At 30.7% G+C, this 25,479-nt stretch overlaps 1 protein-coding gene across 1 annotated transcript; it reads left to right on the top strand.

Moving 5' to 3' along the window:
• Positions 1-12,155: 12,155 nt before the first annotated feature.
• LOC144564143 (metal transporter Nramp5-like) lies at positions 12,156-18,511 on the top strand. Its single transcript, XM_078313683.1, has 13 exons — positions 12,156-12,323; positions 12,531-12,609; positions 12,717-12,757; positions 12,878-12,956; positions 13,039-13,143; positions 13,286-13,395; positions 14,345-14,526; positions 15,344-15,413; positions 16,242-16,415; positions 16,945-17,049; positions 17,157-17,288; positions 17,387-17,482; positions 18,054-18,511. The coding sequence occupies exons 1-13, from the start codon at positions 12,192-12,194 to the stop codon at positions 18,381-18,383; spliced, it is 1,635 nt and encodes a 544-aa protein (XP_078169809.1). The 5' UTR covers positions 12,156-12,191; the 3' UTR covers positions 18,384-18,511.
• Positions 18,512-25,479: the final 6,968 nt, after the last annotated feature.

The following is a 25,479-nucleotide window of genomic DNA, read 5'->3' as shown; positions in this document are numbered from 1 at the left end:
TTGAAAGAAGTTCAAGGATTTGAGAAGCAACTCAACTACTCAAGTTCTTATCTCCGACTTGGCATTTAATTAATATCTATTATGTCGACATTATTATTCTCTTGGTCAACATCAAAATTACTCGCAACCGTACAAATTAACAATAATTTGGTTAACTGGAGATGATGACACTTGGCAGAGAAGATGACATGTTCAAATTATAAATTATTTAATGTAATGGTGATTAAAAAAATTGAGCAAAGCTAGAATATGATGTGCTCATCAAGAGAATTTGGTGAGCACAACTCTAAAAGTATATCGGATTGGTTTCAAACAACGAATTCAAACCGTTGAAATCTATATACTTCATGAGTGATACATGTACATGCAAAGTTTTAAAAGTTTCGAATTCATTTGCTACAATGTCAACAATGTCAGGCAGTCAAAGAAATTGATCTTTTATAAGTTATTTTATTTATATATTCATTTTTCACCATTTCTTTGACCGCTTGACCTTGTAGCAAATGAATTCAAAATTTTGCATGTACATGTATCACTCATGAAGTATATGGATTTCAACGGTTTAGATTTGTCGTTTGAAGCCAATCCGATATACTTTTGGAGTTGTACTCACCAAACCCTCTTGGTGAGCACATTACACCCTACCTTTGCTAAAAAAAATTAACGCTTCCAAGTTCATACTTCTTATTATTTCAATATCTTAGAATGGAGTTTGACTAGTATAACATTAGTGTTATTTTAGCCTATATAACATCAACTCCAAAATCTATCGAATCGACTTCAAATGATGAATCCAAACCATTCAAACCGATCTACTTCATTAGTTGTGCGTTTACATACAAAATTTATAACTTTTCGAACTTATTTAGTATCAAGTCAAGCGGTCAAATGTGTGAGTTTTTAAGTTAATTTTAATACATTCATTTTTCAACATTTTTACTGCTTAATTTGATACTAAAATAACTCGCAAATATAAAAAAATTGCGTGTAAACGCATCACTCATAAAATAAATCGGTTTGAATGGTTCGGATTAGTCGTTTGAAGTCTATTTAATCAATTTTGAAATTAGCGTCATATGACACCGATGTTATATTCGTCGGACTCCTTAAATTAAATGTCATGATTTCACCAATATACTGATATAGACCCAATCTGCGCACTATTTTTATTTGGTGCTCAGACCATATTTGCACATCAAAATATATACTTTTTTAATAGAACAAAATAGAAAAGGAAAGGATTTTTTTTTTTTTTGAGAAAACGGTAATAAAGTATGAATTTTGAAAGTTTAAGGTTGTAACTGAAACAATTTCGAGAGAAAATATTGATGAGGAAAAAAGAGTGACGTGTGGAATTTACCTAAACCACTAGAATGACATAATTAACTGACGTTTATAATCTATTTATATATATAAAAACATTATATTATTAAGCTGCCTTGTTCATGCCACTTTTTTTTTTTTTAATGAGAATCTCTGTTCATGCCACAATGCCTTGCTCATTTATTTTTTTCCAATTTGACAACTCTTAAATATATTATAATGTTTATCTCATTATTTAAAGGAACATAGATTTCATGCTCCTGATTTGCCAAATCTTTTTTAATAAAAAATACATGTAACTTCTTGATATAGTTTATTAATTTAAAAAAAATATATATACATCTTTTTTTAACATGTTTGCAATTAAATTATTTGAGGTCCAATTTCTAAAATTCCATATAAATCTAATAAAAAAAAAGACATGTCACCTCCCACTGACGTTGCGCCTATTCCCAATTCCTCTCACCTTTCTTTAATTCCTCCCAAGTGATGTAAAACAAACCGAACTTTTCTATAAATTTTCAATTTATTTAGTTAACTGATGAAATATTAAATTATAGCGTAATGAAATAAGTGGGTTTACCCCCATTTTCTAAAAAAAAAAAAAAATTCAAGCGTAAATGTTTATTTGTTCTTATCTTTATTAATTTGTAAATCTCTAAAGATTTGAATCAAATTAGAGAAACACCAAGAATATACCAAAATAGGTGATGCAACTGATCACCCAATCTCATGAATTGTTTTATGTAAAAAATTAAGTTCAATTCACCATGTTTATTTTTAAAGCAACTGAACCAAATCTTTGAACTTCCAATACAATGACATTCATTTCTTCTAGACATCTTTGAGTCTAAGAAAAATAAATTGATATGTATAGCAGTGTAGGATGTGTACTTTTCATTAATTCTTACCAGAGAACATTTGTTTTGCATGGTTATGGAGCTGTATTACAGACAACAATGCAAGTTGGATGATATCAGAGATAGGGGAATTTGATGTATACCCCTCAAAAACATCAAATTTACGTATTAGTTCATTATATCATATTTACCCTTCTAATTTAAAAAACTTACAAAATTACTAATTTCGTATTAGTTCATTATATCATATTTACCCTTCTAAATTTAAAAAACTTACAAAATTACCAATTTATTGTATTTATTTATTAAAAACACATTTCAAATTTATAAAGCATCCATTTTACGCGTTATTAAATAAATAAAACAATATGCATGTTTATGAAAAATATCAATCTTCTAATTGGTCGTTTTTTAAGGGTGAATGGGTTATTTCTCTACTTTCGATGCATACACGGTGACATTTAGGTATATGCTTGTATAAGCGTCAGAAGTAGGAAATGACTCATTTACCCTTAGAAACAGACCAATTAGAAGACTCATATTTTTCTTTAAAATAAATGGTAAAATGGGTATATTTTATAAATTAAAAATGTGTTTCAATAGAAAAGCAATAAAATGGAAAAATTTGTGAGTTTTTGAATTATAGAAGGGTAAATATAATATGAGATGAGCTACGGTAAGTTGCGAAGTAAAGCGACTATTTTACTTTACACAATATCTTAATTTTCAAAGTTCAAATAGCCGATTCGAATCTTCCAAAATGATCTTCATAATAAAATATGCTTGGAAACTAAATTTTACATTTTTTGAAATTTTTTTACTATTTATTAAGCCATTTTGAAATCTGAAAATCCGGGTGAACATTAAATATTTCTGGACCACCGGATCAGCAATTTTCAAAATAGCTTAATAAATAGTAAAAAAATTTCAAAAAATTATAAAATTTAGTCTCCAAGCACATTTCAATATGGAGATAATGTTGAGCGATTCGAATCAACGTTTTAAATTTTAAAATTGCAAAATATGAGTGTGAAATAAAATAGTCGCTTTACGTCGCAATTCACCATAACCCACCTCATATAATATTATGAACTTTGGACGTAATTTTGAAGTTTTGAAAACCTACGCATGAAATCATCCCAAAAAAGATGCAAGCAAAATCGCTTTACTTTCCAAATTAAAGTTCACCACTAAATATATGTGCAATACTGGGAAGTGGGAAGTGGGAAGAGAAAGGACAGAGGAAAGGACAAAACAAAGGAAAGGAACTCGGAAGGTTTCTGATCCCCTAAAGTAACTCAAAATTTGAGTTTGGATTCTGACCATCCAATCATAAAACATACCAATTTGGTCCAATATGGAAGAATTTATGGGCACAGTGACAAATGAATTATTCGGATTCGGTTCGGTGAGGTCAAAAATTTATGATTGATAAATAATTCAGGTATAATTTGGGAATGATTCGGAATTATCCGGATCAAAAATCTCAATCTGGCAAGAGAGCACAAAAAAAAAAAAATTTGTTCTAGGAAAAATTCAGAAAAAATTGCAAATAATTCGTAAAATTAGGGAAATTTTCGTAAAATTCGAGAATTATTCGGAGTTAATTCGGTTAAAATTCGGTCAACCGAATAATTCGGCATTCGGTTCGGCATCACCCAAAAAATAAATTATTCGAATATAATTCGGATATAATTCGCGAATCTTGTAACTATGTTTACGGGACAGTTTAGATTCAAAATTACCTTAGGGCATTCGAATTAGAATTTATGGGACAGTTTAGCCGGCCCTAGCTAACACCACTCATTAATCCAATCATACTATATTGATATAAGTTATATAACTACAAAATATCATAGGTCAAACAAGCATTAATTCTCTAATCTCTTGTAATAATATAATCCCCAAAAGTAGGGGCCGGTACAAGTGGCAAAGAAGAATGGCAAGATATGTGCCGCCTTACTATTATACGTGCAAACGTAGAACTAGTGAATTTTTTAAAAGATATAACATTCTTAACTTTTAAAATAAATAGTTAAGACTTCACGTGTGCTAGAAAATTTAGCGTCAAACAAAGCTACATGCTATGGGTCATATATATAGTTGTCTATTTATATATATCCTTATCTTATCTTTTACGTTTGAGAAATTGTTTTTATCATAGACTAATATCAAAACGTTTTTTTCGTAATTTTAGTGCAATCAATTAGTTTTTCGATTTTCAAAGTCCAAACAACCGATCCAAACCCTTAGATGTGATCTCTGCATTAAAATGTGTTTGAAGACCAAATTTTTTATTTTTTTTAATTATTTTACATTTATTAAGTCAGTTTTAAAATCGCTGATTTCAACAAACAGTGAAAAACTTCTGGAGCATTGAAAAAAAATAATTTTAAAATTGGCTTAATAAATAGTAAAAAAAATTCAAAAAAAATATAAAATTTGGTCTCCAAGAACATTTTAATATGGTTTGAATATTGAACAGTTTTAATCGACTATTTGGATTTTGAAAATGTAAAAACCAAAACGTTTGTTCCAGAATCCAAGAACAAACGTTTTGATATTAACCATTCTCTCTCTCTCTCTCTATATATATATATATATATATATATATATAGAGAGAGAGAGAGAGAGAGAGAGAGAAAGAGAGGGGTTGGCTAATATCAAAACATTTGTTCCAGAGTCATGGTGCAACCAATTATTTTTTCAATTTTCAAAGTTCAAATAATCGATCCAAATCGTTAGATGTGATATCTATATTAAAATATGTTTGGAGATCAAATTTTAAATTTTGAAATTTTTTTACTATTTATTGAGCCAAATTTTAAATCGTTGATTTTAATAAATAGTGAAAAATTTATGGATCATTGAAAACAACAATTTTGAAACTGACTTAATAAATAGTGAAAAAGTTTCGAAAAATATAAAATTTTGGTCTCAAAGCACATTTTATTATAGATTGAATGTTGAACGGCTTGGATCGGATTTGAATCGATTATTTTGACTTTGAAAATGTAAAAACCGAAGTGTTTCTTCTACGGCCTAGGAAAAAAAATTTCTCATCCATCAGATCAGCAACTTTCAAAATTGCTTAATAAATAGTAAAAAAATTCCAAAAAATGTAAAATTTGGTCTCCAAGCACATTTCAATATGGAGAACAAGATGAACGGTTCGGATCGGTCGTTTGGACTTTAAAATCACAAAATATGAGCGTGAAGTAGAAACGCGCTTTACTTTGCAACTCACCGTAGCCCATCTCATATATATATATATAGAGTAAGGCTACCATACATTACAATGCATAGGCATTTTTGTGCATTGGACTACAAATCACCGGATTCAAAGTCCAAATGACCGATCCAAACCGTTCATCTTGTTATTTATATTAATGTGTGTTTGGAGACCAAATTTTACATTTTTTTGAGAATTTTTTTACTATTTTTTTAGATTTATTGAAAATAGTTGTTTTTCAAACAAATCTAGACCATAAAAAACAGAGATTTTCAATAAATCCAAAAAATAGTAAAAAATTTCCAAACAGTGATTTTCAATATATATATATATATATATATATATATATATATATATATATATATATATATATATAGGGTAAGGCTAAGGTGCTATGGGTTGCATAGCGACCTACGGTGCTACAGCTCAATATTCGAGTTTTCAAAATCCAAACGGTCAATCTGAATCGTTCATCTTGTTCTCCATGTTAATATGTGTTTGGAGACCAAATTTTACATTTTTTGGAAATTTTTTATTATTTTTTTAGATAGGTAGAAAATCAGTTGATCTTAATGTGTGTTTGGAGACCAAGTTTTACATTTTTTGAGAATTTTTTACTATTTTTTTAGATTTATTGAAAATAGTTGTTTTTCATACCAATGTAGACCATAAAAAACAGCGATTTTCAATAAATTCAAAAAATAGTAAAAATTTTCCAAACAGTGATTTTCAATATATATATATATATAGAGAGAGAGAGAGAGAGAGAGAGTAGAACTATGGTGCTCTTAAGCTCACCAAAGTTTTGGTGAGCTTAACTCTAAAACTTATCAAATCGATTTCAAATGACGAATCTGAACAGTTGAAACCCGCCTACCTTACGTGTGATGCATCTACATGTGAAATTTTTAAACATTCAAATTAATTTAGTATAAAGTCAAGCGGTCAAAAAACGTTCAAAAATGAATGCACTAAAATTAATTTATTAACCTTCTAATTTTGACCGCTTGATTTTATACTAAATTAATTCGAATGTTTAAAAATTTCATATGTAGATGCATCGCACGTAAGGTAGGCGGATTTCAACGATTCAGATTCGTCATTTGAAATAATTTTATGAGTTTTAGAGTTAAGCTCACCAAAACTTTGGTGAGCTTAAGAGCACCGTAGCTCTACTCTATATATATATATACCCTATATATATATATATATATATATATATATATATATATATATATATATATATGGATAAGGCTAAGGTGTTATGGGTTGCATAGCGACCTACGGTGCTACGGCTCAATATTCGAGTTTTCAAAATCCAAACGGTCGATCCGAACCGTTCATCTTGTTCTCCATATTAATATGTGTTTGGAGACCAAATTTTTGCATTTTTTGGAAAAATTTTACTATTTTTTTAGATAGGTAGAAAATCAAATATCTGAATGGTGCAAAATTTTTTAGATCAACTGATTTTCTACCTATCTAAAAAAATAGTAAAATATTTCCAAAAAAATGTAAAATTTGGTCTCCAAACACATATTAACATGAAGAATAAGATGAACGGTTCGGATCGACCGTTAGGATTTTGAAAACTCGAATATTGAGCCGTAGCACCATAGCCCTCTATGCTATCCATAGCACCCAAGCCTTACTATATATATATATATATATATATATATGGCTAAGGTGCTATGGGTTGCATAGCGACCTACGGTGCTACGGCTCAATATTCGAGTTTTAAGAATCCAAACGGTTGATCTGAACCGTTCATCTTGTTCTCCATATTAATATGTGTTTGGAGACCAAATTTTACATTTTTTGGAAATTTTTTACTATTTTTTTAGATAGGTAGAAAATCAGTTGATCTAAAAAATTCTGCACCATTCAGATATTTGATTTTCTACCTATCTAAAAAAATAGTAAAAAATTTCCAAAAAATGCAAAAATTTGGTCTCCAAACACATATTAATATGGAGAACAAGATGAACGGTTCGGATCGACCGTTTGGATTTTGAAAACTCGAATATTGAGCCGTAGCACCGTAGGTCGCTATGTGTCACACCCCGGAACAGGGGGTCGCGCAGTTTTCGCCAGTGTTTTAAAATGCGGTTTTATTCATGTAGATTTATTGTTATGTTTATGTGTGTGGGCCTGTTCCTAGGAGTATGCGGGGGGTGGCAGGGGGGCGGCAGCCGGAAAATTTTATTTCGGAGAGGTCAAATTTCATGAGAATCCTTTAACCGACGGCCCAGATTAGTCAAGTTTACCGATCAAGATGGACGGTCCAGATTAGTCCTTTTTCACATAAATTTTAATTAAAATACAATCATACTATCATAGGATTTGATTTAAAACAAGTTTGGTTCAAATCCGATTTAATTTGGCTAAGTTATACCCAAAACAGCATTTTTCAGAATCCCCATTGCGGCCCGCAATAGGGCTGTTGCGGCCCGCAACAAGTTCCAAAATTTCCAGCCTCTGCAAATCGTCTCTGCCTCCATTCATTGCGGCCCGCAATGAATGTATTGCGGCCCGCAATGACCTGGTTGGTCTCTGCCTCCATTCATTGCGGCCCGCAATGAATGTATTGCGGCCCGCAATGACCTGGTTGGATTTTAATCTGCGAAATTCCCTCTGTCTACTCTCATTGCGGCCCGCAATAGGGTTATTGCGGCCCGCAATAAGAGTACAGTTTTTCATTCCTTTTCCCATTTTCGTGCTATTTCACCCTGTTTTCAAACCCGATCAAATCCCCGTATAATTAAACAATTATTCCCCATTCACTAGAAATTTTAATGACATTTAATATGCAATTTCAACATTTAAGTCATAACAACAATTTAAAACGTACCGTTAGGATTTTATAACATAATACGGTTCGATAATAACCTATACATCAAAATAACCGACTACGGGTTCAACTACACATTCAAAATGGCATAAAAGGGTTTGGCATAACCTATTAGCTCGGCCTAAACTCACGCGTCGAGCCCGAGTCCCACTTCACTCGCGTTTACCTGCACATTTCAATTCAAAGGGAAAAATTCCCCGAGGGGAGGGGGTGAGAAAAACCTGTCATCCGTTTTCTCAGTGCGGAATTTATAGGGCTACTGGATTTGTGAGAAATCCATCACCAGAACTAAATACAATAGCAAAAGGGTATCTATTTATTTATTCACCAATAATAATAAATGCACATGTACCGGGAATAGATTCAAACGGATTTCAATTCACATCTCATCAACATCAATCAACGAATTTCCAGAAAGATTTGGTTTCACAGATATAATATATATAAGTCTGGTTATGAGGTACAGATATCAACTATCGATCACCTCCGGCTTAACAGTTCTATTTTCTGGTTTCAAGTCATACAATTTCATCAATTCATCACTTAAAATATACACGGGCATATTCCGCGAATATGCAACAGAATATCACTTTTCTCAAAAAGAAATCACTGACACTTTCACTGAATCACTGAACCACAGTTCTACCTAAAATTACACTGCACTTCCCTTACCCAACCGGTACTGGGTTCACTAGGGCCATTCTCCAGATGCGCATAAGGGTCCTGGATGAAAGTCTAGTAGCTAGCTAGACTTTCCACTATGATACACTGTTCACTTCACACAATCAATCCAAGTCATACTGTGGTTCCACTCACTTATTCAAAACGACAGATCAACAATCGATAAACCGTACCAACATGAGAATCATAACAGTTATACAATTCAATTACACTAATATCACAATTAATGCAATGCGGCAACAAATGCTTTCAATCAGAGATTCAACATGCTATGCACAGTTTATTTAAATCAAGCAATCAACATAAATATAATAATATGCACCGTTATTTAGTTCTACGAATAAACCCCAAAACAGATCCCGTGAACCCCCGCACCTGGTTACGTAGGGCACGTAGAGGGTCCGCGATCTCGCGACTCGGTAAGCTCGTCAATCCCGCTAGCCGTGCTCGTTAGGATCTATACATAGGTCAATTTATTAAATTTTGGCACTTTTACAATTTAAACCCTAATCAATTTTTGGGAAAATTCATAAATTGGAAATTTGGTTGCACTTTGGAACACGGAATCAATCAATTTACACTATAGAAACAACAAAGGCACGGAATAATCAGTTTGGTACGATTCTACGGGTTTTCACTGAAACCCTAAAAACACGGAATCAAGAAATGAGAGAGAAATAGAAAGGGGAATTACCAATGGAACGGATGGATGTGCGAGGTTTGAGCTCCTCTTCCTAAATCTCCGTTTTCGGGCAATACGGTCACCGGGGGAGGTTTTAGGGTTGTCTCTCTCTCACTCTCTCGTTGTCTTTCTCTCTTGGCGGAAACAAAAGAAAAGAGAGAAGAGATGGGGGCGCAGGAAAGGAAAGGAAGGAGGGAAAGAGGAAAGAATGACAAGGGCCCCCACTTGTAAGTGGTCTTTTTGCAAAATAAACCCTCCACTTGTTCGATATTGATTAAATGATTTATATAACACCTATTGCTCCTCTTTCTTAACACAATTAATCGTATAATTATTGTTCACCATCCACGTCACTAATTTCGTATATACGTATATATATATATTATTCAATTTAACCACTTATTATTTTAATTAAATCTGAATTTTAAAGTTCACAGTGTTACACTATGCAACCCATAGCACCTTAGCCTTACCCATATATATATATGGGTAAGAGATAGGCTAATATACAATCGATTATTCCCGTACAACCAAGTCATTTTTCAATTTTTAAAGTCCAAATGATCGATCCAAATCGTTCATCTTGTTCTCCATATTAATATGTGCTTGGAGACCAAATTTTACATTTTTTTGAATTTTTTTACTATTTATTAAGCCACTTTGAAAATCGCTGATCCAACGGTAGCTTCTGGTTTTACTGTTTTGTTAAGCCACCGTTGGATCAACGGTTTTCAAAGTGGCTTAATAAATAGTAAAAAAATTCAGAAAAATGTAAAATTTGGTCTGCAAACACATATTAATATGGAGAACAAGATGAACGATTTGGATCGATTATTTGGACTTTAAAAATCAGAAAATGACTTGGTTGTACGGGACCTCAGAAACAATCGATTGTATATTAGCCTACCTCTCTATATATATATATACATATATATATATGCATATATATGAGTAATGCTACGCTACTTCGCGAATTAAAAGTGTTGTTTTAATTCGCGCTCATATCTCTAGTTTTGAAGGCCAAATAGCCGATCCAAACCGTTAGATGTTTAATCTATATTAAAATGTGCTTGGAGACCAAATTTTACATTTTTTGGAATTTTTTTACTATTTATTAAGATGGTTTGAAAATTGCTGTTTTTATTAAAATTTTGCACCATTAAAAAACAGCGATTTTCAAACCATCTTAATAAATAGTAAAAAAATTTTAAAAAATGTAAAATTTGGTCTCTAAGCACATTTTAATATAGATTAAACATCTAACGGTTTGGATCGGCTATTTGGACTTCGAAACTAGAGATATGAGCGCGAATTAAAACAACCTGTTTAATTCGCGAAGTAGCGTAGCCTTACTCATATATACATATATATATACATATATATAGAGATGGGCTATGGTGCATTGCAATGCATAGGTCATGGTGTGCATTGGACCATAAATCACCGATTCAAAGTCCAAATGACCAATCCAAACCGTTCATCTTGTTCTCCATATTAATATGTGCTTGGAGACCAAATTTTACATTTTTTGGATTTTTTTTACTATTTATTAAGCCACTTTGAAAATCGCTGATCCAACGGTGACTGTTTGGAACAGTAAAATCAGAAGCCACCGTTGGATCAGCGATTTTCAAAGTGGCTTAATAAATAGTAAAAAAATTCCAAAAAATGTAAAATTTGATCTCCAAGCACATATTAATATGGAGAACAAGATGAACGGCTTGGATCGGTCATTTGGACTTTGAATTGGTGATTTATAGTCCAATGCACACCATGGCCTATGCATTGCAATGCACCATAGCCCATCTCCATATATATATTATCTATATTCTGATCATTTATGGATAACTTTCAAAATCTTAATTCCAAGTTTGTTGTTTGGTTGCAAATTAATTAAATTAGTGTCCGGACTATTAATTGTACAATAATATGGCTTTGTCAAAAGCATTTATTTTTATTTGGATGCATTTAATTAATTTTCATAAAAAAAATCTTACTTTATTGAATATATGTCATCATTCTTGGATAGACGTATTAAAACATATTAATTTATAACAAAACATGCGCATTTAATGCTTTATAAATAAAAAAAATACTTTAGTACTTAATTTGTAGTTGGATGCAAAAGTTAGTTATCCAGACAATCATGAATAGCACAATTTATGATATATGAAATGGATTTGTCAAAAGGCATTAGTTTTGATTACTAGCTAGAATTAAAGTTACCGATTTGATCTATCATTAAAATGTATTCTAAACTTATCATATTTTGTTGGAAGAGATTTAATAAGTTTCTAATCAAAATTATTTGTTTATTAAATATATGTCTTCATTATATACTGAATAGACGTATTAAAATATAAGCAAAATATGGATAATATTTGAAAATTTTAAAGGCTTTGTAATATCTTTTAAACTTGTCAGAATGTGGCATCTGCACCTAATTAAAGAATTATATGGGACACAGAAGATCAAATGGAGAACCAGATATGCTATATATATATAACAGCTACATTACCTGAAGTCTATAACAAATTTGAAGTAGAAGCTAGTATCAGAAAAATGGAGGTCACTAGAGATGAGAGAGACAGTGACAGAGTTAGCAGCAAAAGAGTTGCTGCCATAGATGGATTAAAAGAGGCCTCATTTCCTGTAGATGCTGATAACAAGTGCAAATCAGATGAACAACTCAAGGTCTCATTGTTTCTTTCTTTTCTTGGTTTGTTTCTTATCTTTGTTTATTTACAAGCACTTAATGGAACAGTTGAGACACAATAATGCAGTCTCGATTTAAGTAAAGAAAATAATGTGGCACAGTAGGATGTAATCCATTTTAAATGTACGATATATTAGCGAGGTTAAATCGAACATGAAATTTAACGCGTCATAATAATTGATCAGGCACCGAGATGGAAGCGATTCTTAGCACATGTCGGGCCTGGTTTCCTAGTCTCGTTGGCATATCTTGACCCTGGCAATTGTAAGTTTTTTCTCTTTGCTCTGATCAATTTCAGAATTCAGATGCATTTTGTTATTATAAAGGAACTTTTTGTGTATATTAAATCATGATTTGAATTACTGTAACAGTGGAAACTGACCTCCAAGCTGGCGCTAATCACAAGTATGAGGTGAAATTATTTTCATTACCCGATTCTCTTTTCGTTCAATCATTCATTATTCCAAGTCATAAAAACAAACTAAAGTGTACTTATGCTATATGTTCATTCCTTTCTTGTGAAAAATTTCAGCTCCTGTGGGTCATTTTGATCGGTTTAATTTTTGCACTGATCATTCAATCATTAGCTGCTAATCTCGGCGTCGTGACAGGTACTGATACTTCACAGAAAAAAAATCTCGGTTTTATATTTATTCATGATTTAAATGTACCAGTTTGGTACAATTGTTACAGGGAGGCATCTAGCCGAGATATGCAAGAGCGAATACCCGATATTCATCAGATACTGTCTCTGGCTGCTTGCTGAGGTAGCAGTTATTGCAGCAGATATACCAGAAGGTTTTTTTCTTCATTATCAATTATATATTAATTCTGATTGATTGATTGATTGAATGAATGCATGAAGAGATTAAATGGTGAACGCATCTTATCTTCTTCTTAGACTCTTTAGTAAATGAATTTCTTTTTTTTTATGGTGCAGTGATAGGGACAGCGTTTGCACTAAACATATTATTTCATATACCCATTTGGGTTGGCGTTCTCATCACCGGTTCAAATACTCTGCTACTTTTGGGCGTACAAAGATATGGGGTAAGTTCTTTGGTAAAGATGTTAACAGCGTAGTTTGGCTTCATGCAGCGCATGAATTATAGAATCAAAACAGTACTGCATACGGTTTGTGCGCTGCATGAAGTAAAAGCTAATCTGTTAGAATCTTTACTAAGTTGTTAGAGCCTCTCTGTTTTTGTTTTTTCTCTCACCTGAATTGGGCCCAGGATAAACCATTCGGCTCAGAATGTATGGTTCAGCCCAGCCCAATTTGGAAGCTTATTTTTGTTTATTAGAGCATCTCCAATCCAGCAATTGAAATTAATTGCTAAATTAACAATTATAGAAATTTTAAAAATTAAGCAATTCACTCTTACATTGGTGCAATCAATCAAACAATTGAGAATTAAACATTTGGCCAACTCATCTTTAGAAAATGATTTCTTATTAAGCAATTCTTTCCAACAATTGCTAAATAAGCAATAGCCATACAACCCAGCAATTAAAAAAACAATTGACACATCAGCATAAGCAATCCATAAGCAATCACTGTTGGAGATGCTCTAGAGTCGATGACAGCAGGATTATAGAATCAAAATACATAATGTGTTATTTTCATTAAAAAATATTTTGAATTATTTGAAACCGCAGAGTAAATGATAACAAAGTAAAGGAATAGTGGTGATCACAATCACAATCCTTTTCGTTCTGGTGTTTGGTCTGATATCCTTTTTTTTAATTGTTGCACTTTTGTATTCTATTGTGCACATAAGGTGTTCGACGAAATGTCCAAGTAAAATAGTTACTGTTTCATTGGTGTTATAACATTATAAAATGTGAGCCCAAGTAGTTACTGGCACCATGAGAATGTGGCGAACCATCGATCCCCATTTCCATGATCTAATTAAAGTTAATTGATTTGTGATTTTGAATTTGACATGTGATACTCTTTATACTCAAAACCACCTCAACCTTTTGTTAATTTTATTAGGTGAGAAAGCTGGAGTTCATAATATCGATGCTAGTTTTCGTCATGGCAGCATGTTTCTTTGGAGAGATGGGTTACGTTAAGCCCCCGGCTGGTGAGGTCATCAAGGGATTGTTTGTGCCCAAGCTCAATGGCGATGGTGCAACGGCTGATGCAATTGCCTTGCTTGGTGCTCTTGTCATGCCGTAAGCTTTAACACATTGTTCTCATTGCAAGAATGAATTCTTTTAAAAAAAAGTTAAACATATTAAGTGAGGCTACGATTTGCATAGCGTGGATTGGTATTTACTATGGATCAATAAATGAGTAGAACTAGGGTGTTCTTAAGCTCACCAAGTCTTTTGGTGAACTCAAGTCTAAAATCTATTGAATCGGCTTCAAATGACGAATCCGAACCGTTGAAATTCGCCTACCTTACGAGTGATGTATCTATATATGAAAATTTTAAACATTCGAATTAATTTAGTATAAAGTCAAGCGGTCAAAATTAGAAGGTTAATAAATTAATTTTAATGCATTCATTTTTGAACCTTTTTTTACCACTTGACTCTATGCAAAATTAATTTTAAAATTAATTTTTTTTACATGTAGACGCATCACTCATAAGATAGGCAGATTTCAATGGTTTAGATTCGCTGTTTAAAACCGATTTGATGAGCTTTAGACTTGAGTTCATTAAGAGACTTGGTAAACTTAAGAACACCCTAGTTCTACTCTCAATAAATATGTTTTCAAAACCCAAACAGTCAATCTGAACCATTCAACATGATCTCCATATGAAAATTTATCAAATTTTAAAACTTTTATATTATTTTATTAATTTTTTACAACGGTTCAGATTGACTATTATTTATCTATAGTACGGACAATCCGCTATACGCCTTAAGCTTTAACACGTAATTGTCATTGCAAGAATTAATTCTGTTAAAAAAAATTAATAAAATATATCTGTTAGTTTTCATCAGATTTTGTGTAAATAAAGAAAATTGGGTATTTGTGCAGACACAATTTGTTCCTGCATTCAGCTCTGGTGCTGTCAAGGAAAACCCCGGCATCTGTCAAAGGAATTAATGTAAGCTTAGAATTACAGTAAGACTAATTCGAATAACTTCTAACAATAAAAGAGGGGAAATTTCATGTATACCCCTCAAAAACCTCAACATTAGGTATTTTGATATTTCCCCCCTTTAAAATTCATAATATCATATTTACCCTTCTGAATTTAAAAAACTCACAAATTTATTGTCTTTTCTATTAATACTCATTTTAAAATTTATAAAAGTAACTAGGTAGCAGGTCAAGCTGGAAATACCCATTTTACCCTTTGTTAAAAAATAAAAATATATACTATGTATAAGGAAAATGTTCAGTCTTTTATTATGAATTATAGAGGGGAAAATATGTAATTTCGAATTGTCTCAGGAATATACAAAAAAATCACCCTAAAAATGTTCAATCTTTTATTTGGTCGGTTTCTGAGGGCAAATAGTTTGTTTCTCTACTCGTGATGCATACACAGTGCCATGAAGACATACGTTTGTACGTGCATCACAAATAGAAAATGAACCATTTGTCCTCACAATCAGTCAATATGAAGATCAAACATGTCTCATAAACATGCTACATATTTTTATTTTTATAATAACAGCTAAAATAGATATTTTATAAATCTAAAATGAGTTTTAATGATAAGTTTGTGAGTTCTTTAAATTTAGAAAGGTAAATATGATATTATGAATTATAGAGGGGAAAATATGTAATTTCGAATTGTCTCAGGAATATACAAAAAAATCACCCTAAAAACAGCTTTTTTCTCGATAAAATTGCATAAATTGGATTTTTATGTAAATTACCCACAATTATTTATTAATAATAATTTTTTGTACTGTTTTTATCTCAGGATGCTTGTAGGTTCTTTCTTATTGAGAGCGGCTTTGCATTGTTTATTGCACTGCTAATTAATATTGCAGTGGTATCAGTCTCTGGTACAGTATGTAAGGCTCGTGATCTTTCTGCGGACGATGCGGAGAAATGTAGCGACCTCACACTTAATTCTGCTTCTTTCTTGCTTAAGGTAATTAGATCTATTTTATAATATCTCTTGGTTAAATTTTTATCACTGATCATTAATATATTTTTTTTTGTGATAAATTGTTTACCAAAGATGAGTGAGGCTATAGTACTATGCATAGCGCGGTTTAGTCTGTAATATAGATCAATATTCTGTTTTGAAAGTCCAAATGAAAATGTACTTGTAGATTAAATTTTACATTTTTTACAAATTTTTTAGTATTTTTTTAGATAGGTAGAAAATTGAAAATCACTTGATCCATCTCAAAATTCTAAACCATTCAAAAGTGGTGACTTTCTACCTATCTAAAAAAACTTCTTAAAAATGTAAACCTTGATCTTCAAGTACATTTTCATATGGAGAAAATGTTGAATGGTTCAGATTGACTATCAGCAGTATACATAGTACCATAATCTCACTCACCAAAAATTATATAATTGCATTTAGGTTTAATAATTATTTTTGGTAATGCTTGTTTCATATAATGTAGGTCTAAGTTGAATTATAATCATTTTTTTTATGTTAATTTCAGAATGTTCTCGGTAAATCAGGCTCAATTGTCTATGCAATTGCATTGCTAGCATCTGGCCAGAGCTCAACCATTACTGGTACATATGCAGGCCAGTATGTCATGCAGGTAAACTTATCTACTCAACACAACTCGATCATTTTTTTTTTACAAATAATTATTTTTACATGTTGAGGAAATTGGTGAAATTGCTGATGATAGATGATTTTAAACAGGGATTTTTGAACATAAAGATGAAAAAGTGGCAACAAAATCTACTGACACGTTGCATTGCCATTGCTCCGAGTCTGGTAGTGTCAATTATCGGTGGATCTGCTGGTGCTGGTCGCCTTATTATCATAGCATCGGTAATTAATCAAATTTTATTTTAAGAAATGAGAATATACTCAGATTTGATTATGTGATTTTAGAATTTGATTTATTTTCATAATTTGTTGAATTGTAGATGATATTATCATTTGAGTTGCCATTTGCTCTCATACCTCTTCTCAAGTTCAGTAGTAGCAGCACCAAAATGGGGCCCCACAGAAACTCCATCTGGGTTAGTCTCAATAATATTTTATCTAACTTTTCTCCAGCTATGGTAACTACTAATCAAATATATAAAGATGTGTGAATTTATTGAGTGAGGCTATGATAATATGCATATCACATAGCGGTTAGCGCTATGGACACATTTTTTATTTTAAATCTACACAGTCGATCTGAACCGTTCAACATGATTTACATATGAAAATGTTCTCGCATGCCAAATTTTACATTTTTTTTAAAAAAACATTTACTATTTTTTTATATAGGTAGAAAATTACTTGATTTGAAAATTCTTGACCATCCAAAAGCACTGTTTTTCTATCTATCGAAAAAAATAGTAAACAAATTTCAAAAAAAAAAATATTTGGTCAGAAAGTACATTTTCAAGATCATGTTGGACAGTTCAAAACGACTATTTGAACTTTGAAAATCAATATATTGATCCATAGTACGGACCAATTCACGCTATGCATAGTACCATAGCACCAAAGAATAAGCTCTATATCCTGGTTTCTTTTATTTCATTCTACACATTTCATATGTAAAAATATTTATACTGATAATGTAATAATGTAAACCAGATAATAATAATTTCATGGCTACTCGGATTGATGATAATCGGCATAAACATATACTTCCTTAGCACCAGCTTCACCGACTGGTTGCTTAAAAGCAGTTTGCCGAAAGCCGGACGTGTGATAATAGGCATCATAGTTTTCCCTCTCATGGCGATTTACATCATTGCCGTCGGTTACTTGACGTTTCGGAAAGACACAGTTATCACATTTGCACCGGCTTCTGACAAGATGCAAATCGAAATGGAGAAAGGAGTGCACATATGCTCAGGAGACGGAGAGAATGAGGTTGTGCCATATAGAGAGGATCTTGCAGATATTCCATTTCCAGAATAATATGTACATGAAATGGAATGAGGGTTATATGGTAATAAGCATAGCGCATATTGATTCGTATTTTGAATCGATATCACTATTTGTAAAGTTTAAATAGTCAATCTGAACATGATGTACGTGTAGGTCAAATTTTACATTTTTAGAATTTTTTTACTAATTTTTTAGATATGTAGAAAATCACTTGATTTTCTACCTATCTAAAAAATAGTAAAAAATTCTAAAAAAAAATATAAAATGTAGTATGCTTGTGCTTTTGATATGGAGATCATGTTGAAAGATTCCGATCAACTGTTTGGACTTTGAAAATGAAGATATTGATTCAAACTATGAGCAATGTTCATTAGAAGTATGAGTTGTTTTTTAATCTCAAAAAAAAAAAAATGTAATATTTGGAAGATAAGGTCAGAAGAAGTAGCTCCATGTATTACATTTTCATAAATAAAAATGCAATATATTACATTTTGTTAGTGCTGAAAATGTCTGTGAATGTTAGTTACTTATTTACAAATGTTCAACCAAGTGTACTAAGGTCAAATAGTTTTCAGGTCTGTGTAAATTGATAATACCGTTTTGCCATCCAGCTAAAAATTGGGCTTTTTGTTTTTTTTTTTTTTTTGAGAAGGGTTTCAAATGCCTCCATTTTTTGTGTCTCCATTATGTCTCTATTTTTTAAAAATTTAATGATCCAAAATTTAAAACTTAAAATCAAATAAAACCGTTAGATATGATCTACATCATTTTATCTATGCACTTGTAAAAAATTATAACATTTCAATTTTATTTGAGTTGTCATCAAGAGTTTGTAAAAAATGTACTAATGTGGATAATTTCTAGAAGTTGATTTTTGAACTTATTGATTCACATAAAAACAAAATTGAAATGTGATAATTTTTTATGAGCATATAGATAAAATAATATAGATCACATCTAATTATTTTATTTTAGAGTTAATTTTTTATATACCCCTTAAGACTTCTTTAGTTTTCTATTTACCCCTACGTACACTCTTCATTATATTTAATATATCCTTTGATTCTTGTTATTTTTTTTTTCTATTTACCCGTAAAATTAATTACTCACATTTAAGTGTTATTAAAATTTACCTTTTCCCATTATACCCTTCTTCTTACTTAGAACATTCCATCCCTGAAATTAACATGTGGAGTCGTGGATAAGTCTTTTATGGAAGAATTTGCTAGATCTCTTCAACCATGGTAGAAAATGAAAAACTAAAGCAAACATCTCTTCCCGTGAATTTCCCACATCAAAATTTAAAAAGTAAATTCGGTGAAGCTCCCTTCTGCCACGTCAAAAGGAAAAATCTCTTATTCCCTTAAACATGTGCTTCTATTTCAGGTTGTTGCACATCATGTTTAGTTCGTCATAGATAAAATCTGTCTTTGATCGTAGCCATGAATCGTGAAAACAAACCTTGTTTCTGTGACAGTTGTAATTGGTCCTCTTTTGATTAAATTATCTCTATAGCAAATTCGTTGATGGTTTCTATGACCTTCTTGTGCCTTTGCTCAGATCTGACATTGAAAAATTATATGGCGATCCATAGAAAAGAAATGGGAGAAAGGACACGATTGAAGGATGGAGACAAACTTCTCCACTTAAATCTATTTATATATGAAATCTGTGTTAGTGCTTTGTTTGCCCTGACAACCTTCTCTACTTAAATCTATTAATTTATATATGAAATCTGTGTGCTCCATTTACATCATTGGTTTGTTTGATTAGTAAGTACATAATGGGGAAAACAATAGCACTGCACGGATCTCCCTTAATCGGAGGCTCTGCTTCAGGCAATGGGATGTTCCATTTAAGGGTTAATCTTTTAATTAGTACCAAATATATGCAAATAATTTGAGGGATAAATTAAGTGTTCTAAGCAAGAAGAAGGGTATAATTGGAAAAGATAGATTTTAATAGTATTTAAATGTGAGTAATTAATTTTATGGGTAAATAGGAAATAATAAAAAGAATTAAGGGATATATTAAAAATATTGAAGAGTATAGGGGTAAATAGAAAATTTAAGGAGTTTTGAAGGGTAAATATAAAATTAACTCTTTATTTTAACTTTTAAGTTTTAAATTTTGAATTATTAAAGTTTTAAAAAATAAAAACATATTGGAGGCACAAAAAATAAAGGCATTTGAACCCTCTTTTTTTTTTAATAAAAGTTGACCCAACTATTTAATTCCATAAAAGAATATTGTTATTTTCATATTTCAAATCTACAACCTCTCACACCTAAGTTAAAAATTGCACTTGAATGCATTTATTCCTCATTAACAAAATATGAACTAACACTCAAATCATCTCTTATCAAGGAACCTCAACCTAAACTTTATATATTATAACAGTAGTAACTCATTATGAATGAAATTATACTTGAAAGTCCACAGGACAATAGTAACATGGTTCGTATTTTATACGCAAATTATTAACTTTTTAATTATATTTCATTATGACTGAATTGCCGAATAATTTTGCATAATTCAAGAGTTCAAATAACTCGGAAATATAACGAATTTTAAGTATAATTCTCGTTTTATTTGTTTCTAATGTTGAAAACTGGGTGTTTAGTAATGAATGCATAACATAGAGGGACAGAACTATAAAATTGAGATGCAGAGATGGATAAATAAATATGTTGTACATTTATTTTATGAGAGAAAAATTTTGTATAAATTTTTATAAAAATAAAAAAAAGCAAATTAAAATTTTAATTTATAAAAAAGAACTTAGTTCCCTTCCCCTCAATTGTGTATCCTCTGAGATATCTCACATTTTGCGTGACCGACGTGTCCGATGCCTACTTGGAAATTGGAATAGCGCAGGGGCAGTATTCTTTGAGCTTTGAGATTTGTGCATAACATATTTAAACGGTTGAGATTTTTCCAAAAAGTCACGCAAAATATGAGATATCTCAGAGGATGCGAATTCCGACACAGGTGTATTCAATAATTCAAACCTTCACAATTTGGCTTTATGTTCATATAAAAAATCTACAATTTGGCTTTATGGTCAAAAACTCAAAATACTAACAGCTGACGGTAATTTCTAAAAGTCCAGAAAAAAAAAATGTTACAGCCATGCTTGTACACAATTTTTATGGCCATGATTCATTCCGAATTTGTAAAACTTAAAATAGAAAAGTTGTAGATATATATTGTTATAAGCTTTCCACATAATTTTGAATCACTCAAATCCGAGTTTGTATAACCATTTTATGTTCAAAATACTAACTGTTTGTGAGTGATTTATGAAAATCCACTTATATATCTTGATCGATTTCGCATTGTCATTTCTTTTAGGGTAAAACATGTGTAGCTATAATTTCAGACTTAAATATATTTATATCAGTGTTGTAAAAAACGTCCATTTAGGTCAATTAATCATTGGCATTGAACAAACCGTTATGGATTTTCTCGACTAATCGGCTGATTATTTCCGATTATGACTGATTATTTCCGATTATTTCAAATTAATCATTTGACGGTACCCTATCCATCTGACGACCACATGCCGTTATTTACAACACTGATTTACACTCTAAATATTTTATTATTCATCCCGCTGATTCATATTTTATGCAAGTGTACTATGTTGCACTCAAGTTTTACGTGTCGCATTTTTAGGGTTAAACATGAAGTAGTGCTAACGGGTCAGTTTGTGGCAACAAATAATTCATTTTTTTATTTGCATTGTGTGTGCTACAAGTAGAGAAATAAATTATTATTTCACACAATCTCTTCTTTTAAAAGATTAAATTTTTCTTTTAAATTGGCTTTTTATTTTATTTTTTAAATTAAGAGTAAAATGAGATTTTCTAAATTTAAAATGAGTTTTAACAGAAAAGACAATAAATTACTTAAATTTGTGAGTTTTCAAAATTTCAAAGAATATATATGATATTATGAATTTTAGAAAGAAAATACCTAATTTCAAAAAAAAATTCAAGAGCATGCAAGAAATTCCACCTTATTTCGATAATTTAGGACGTCAATTCATCACTTGGCACATGGAAAGCGGAAAAAAAAAAAAGTAAAGTTGTGAGCAATAAGAAGTTTATAATCTAGTTAATTTTATATATTAAAAAGATGGAAAGAGTTTAAATTACTTCATTTTTATATCTTAATAGTATTAAGTTTATATAATAATTAAAATTTTATTACTCAACTATCAAAATAAATTGTTAGATATAATATTATAGTACTTTTTCTATGTATATATGTATAAGATATACAATATTTTAATATTATTTTAATTAGTATTAAGAGCTTGTAAGAATATATTGATGTGAATAATTTTTGAAGTTGATTTTTTTTAAAGAGATGGGCTACGGTGAGTTGCGAAGTAAAGCGACTATTTTACTTTACGCTCATATTTTGCGATTTTAAAGTTCAAAACGTCGATCCGAACCGTTCATCTTGTTCTCCATATTGAAATGTGCTTGGAGACCAAATTTTACATTTTTTTGGAATTTTTTTACTATTTATTAAGCAATTTTGAATGTCGCTGATCTGATGGTCCAGAAAATTTTACTGTTTTTTACTGTTTACAGCAAAACAGCAATTTTCAAAAATGCTTAATAAATAGTACAAAAATTCTAAAAAATGTAAAATTTGGTTTCCAAGTACATTTCAATATGGATTAAACATCTAACAGTTTGGATCGGTTATTTGAACTTTCAAAATAAAAATACGGCGTGAAGTAAAAATGTGTTTTACTTCGCAACTCACCGTAGCTCATCTCTTTTTTAATTATTAGTTTAAATAAAACCAAATCGAAAAGTGATAATTTTTATATGTATAGTAAAAATAATATAGATCACAGCTAATAATTTATTTTAATATTTAAGTATAAAATTTTTATCTATAAAAAAATTAAAAAGCAAAAACAAGATGGGACTTAAATGGAGATATTTGAACTCACCTCTCTAAAGAAAAAAAAAAATGTTTTCGAGCTCCGTTCTTCATGAAAAACTATTCAATATTTTATTCTTCTCATCTGACAGGTATTATATTTTAATATATGTCTCTCTTTAGTCAATGGAATATATGTTTGGTGTCCCTTCGTTGTCAAATTTTTTTTTAAAATTTGTACATGTAACAGCTTGATAGTTTATTTATCTTTTTGAAAATTGATTATGGACATATTTGCAATATATTAAATATCGAGTAGAACTAGGGTGCTCTTAAGCTCACCAAAGTTTTGGTGAGCTTAACTCTAAAACTCATCAAATCGATTTTAAATGACAAATCCGAACCGTTGAAATCCGCCTATCTTACGTGTGATGCATCTACATGTGAAATTTTTAAACATTCGAATTAATTTAGTATAAAGTCAATCGGTCAAAATTAAAAAGGTTAATAAATTAATTTTAGTGCATTCATTTTTTGAACGTTTTTGACCGCTTGACTTTATACTAAATTAATTTGAATGTTTAAAAATTTCACATATAGATGCATCACACGTAAGGTAGATGAGTTTCAACGGTTCGGATTCGTCATTTGAAATCGATTTGATGAGTTTTAGAGTTAAGTTCACCAAAACTTTGGTAAGCTTAAGAGCACTCTAGTTCTACTCATTAAATATATGATGTCCAATTTACTCTTTTCTAAAATTGCATATCCAATATATTAAATGTATTTGTGTCGTTAAATAACTAATTTCCGATCTATGTAGATGACTTGTACGGGTGATGTAGGTTGATGGGTTAAGGATCAATCGATGTATGTAGCTAGGGATGTTTATCGGTTCAGTTCGGTTGAAACAAAATCGAATTAGACAAATCAAAGTCATGATTTGGTTTCAAAAATATAACCGAATCGAACCGATTTAGCATTGCAACTGAACCAAACCGAATCAAAGTTTTATTTCGGTTTGTTTGATTTGTTCGGTTCAAACCAAAATATATATATTAATTTCTTTATTTAAAGCAATTGATTTATAATAAACCGAAGTATATTAAGAAATAAACTAAAATATTGAGAAATAAATCGAAGTATTTAAAGCAATTGATTAAGAAATAAATCGGGGTATTAAAAAATAAATTGGGACGGTCTCCGGACCAAATTCATAATATATAAAAGTTCGGTCGGTTTGGTTATTTCGGTTTTACAAATTTTCAAACCGAACCGAGTCGAGTCATTAAACTGAAAAAATCGAACTGTTTGATCCAAACTAATTTGGTTCGGTTCAAAACTGACTAAACCGGACCCAATGAACACCCCTATATGTAGCTATTTCGTATTTTTTTTGTATAAGAGAGCTTATGCACAACTTATCATGATATTTTTCATTGTATATAATTAAAATATTTCGAAAAAAAATATTTATTTATTTCCAAAATTTTCTAGGATATTTTAGAAATAGTCTTATTCTTCAATTTGGTATATTTCTTCTATAGATATATATATATATATATATATATATATTATTTCAATACCTCTAATATAATCTTTAAAAAATATTTAGTATGTCGGATTTCAACAATTTTCGACCTCTTACTTGTATACGGATAAACTAAAAAGATTCCACAAATTAATTTAACAATTTAATTAATTAATTTCTTAGTGATCGAGTTAAGCTCATATATGTTGACTTTGTTCATATATATATATATATATTTAATTCCCTCTCTAAGTTAAAACAATCTTTTGTTGCACATCACACTCCATATATATAACTATACATTGCTGGCCCTAGCTACGTATCAACCACTCACTAATCCAATCTTAATATATATAATGATATAAACACAAAATATCTTAAGGTCAAACAAGCATATCTGTACAATAGTTACAATATAATCGGTACAATGCGACAAATAAATTAAAGAAGAATTAATGCAAGAGAGATCTGTACGTACCGGTGCCGTCATTTTTGTAGCGTACGAAACTAGATTGTGATTTTATTAAAAGAAATAATTTTCTTGGTTTAAAAATAGTTAATTAACCATGTGCCAACAAGTTAAGGTTGTCAAAGTCAAACGAGTATTAGCTAGTTCATAAATAGTTCTCTATATATATCCTTAATTATTATCCTATCTTATTACAATATTGTATTAATTTGGTTGCAAAA

This window comes from Carex rostrata, chromosome 13 (genome assembly GCF_964058835.1).
Source record: "Carex rostrata chromosome 13, lpCarRost1.2, whole genome shotgun sequence".
NCBI lineage: Eukaryota > Viridiplantae > Streptophyta > Magnoliopsida > Poales > Cyperaceae > Carex > Carex rostrata.
The sequence above is the reverse complement of the archived record's forward strand: the minus strand, read 5'-3'. Positions and strand labels throughout refer to the sequence as shown.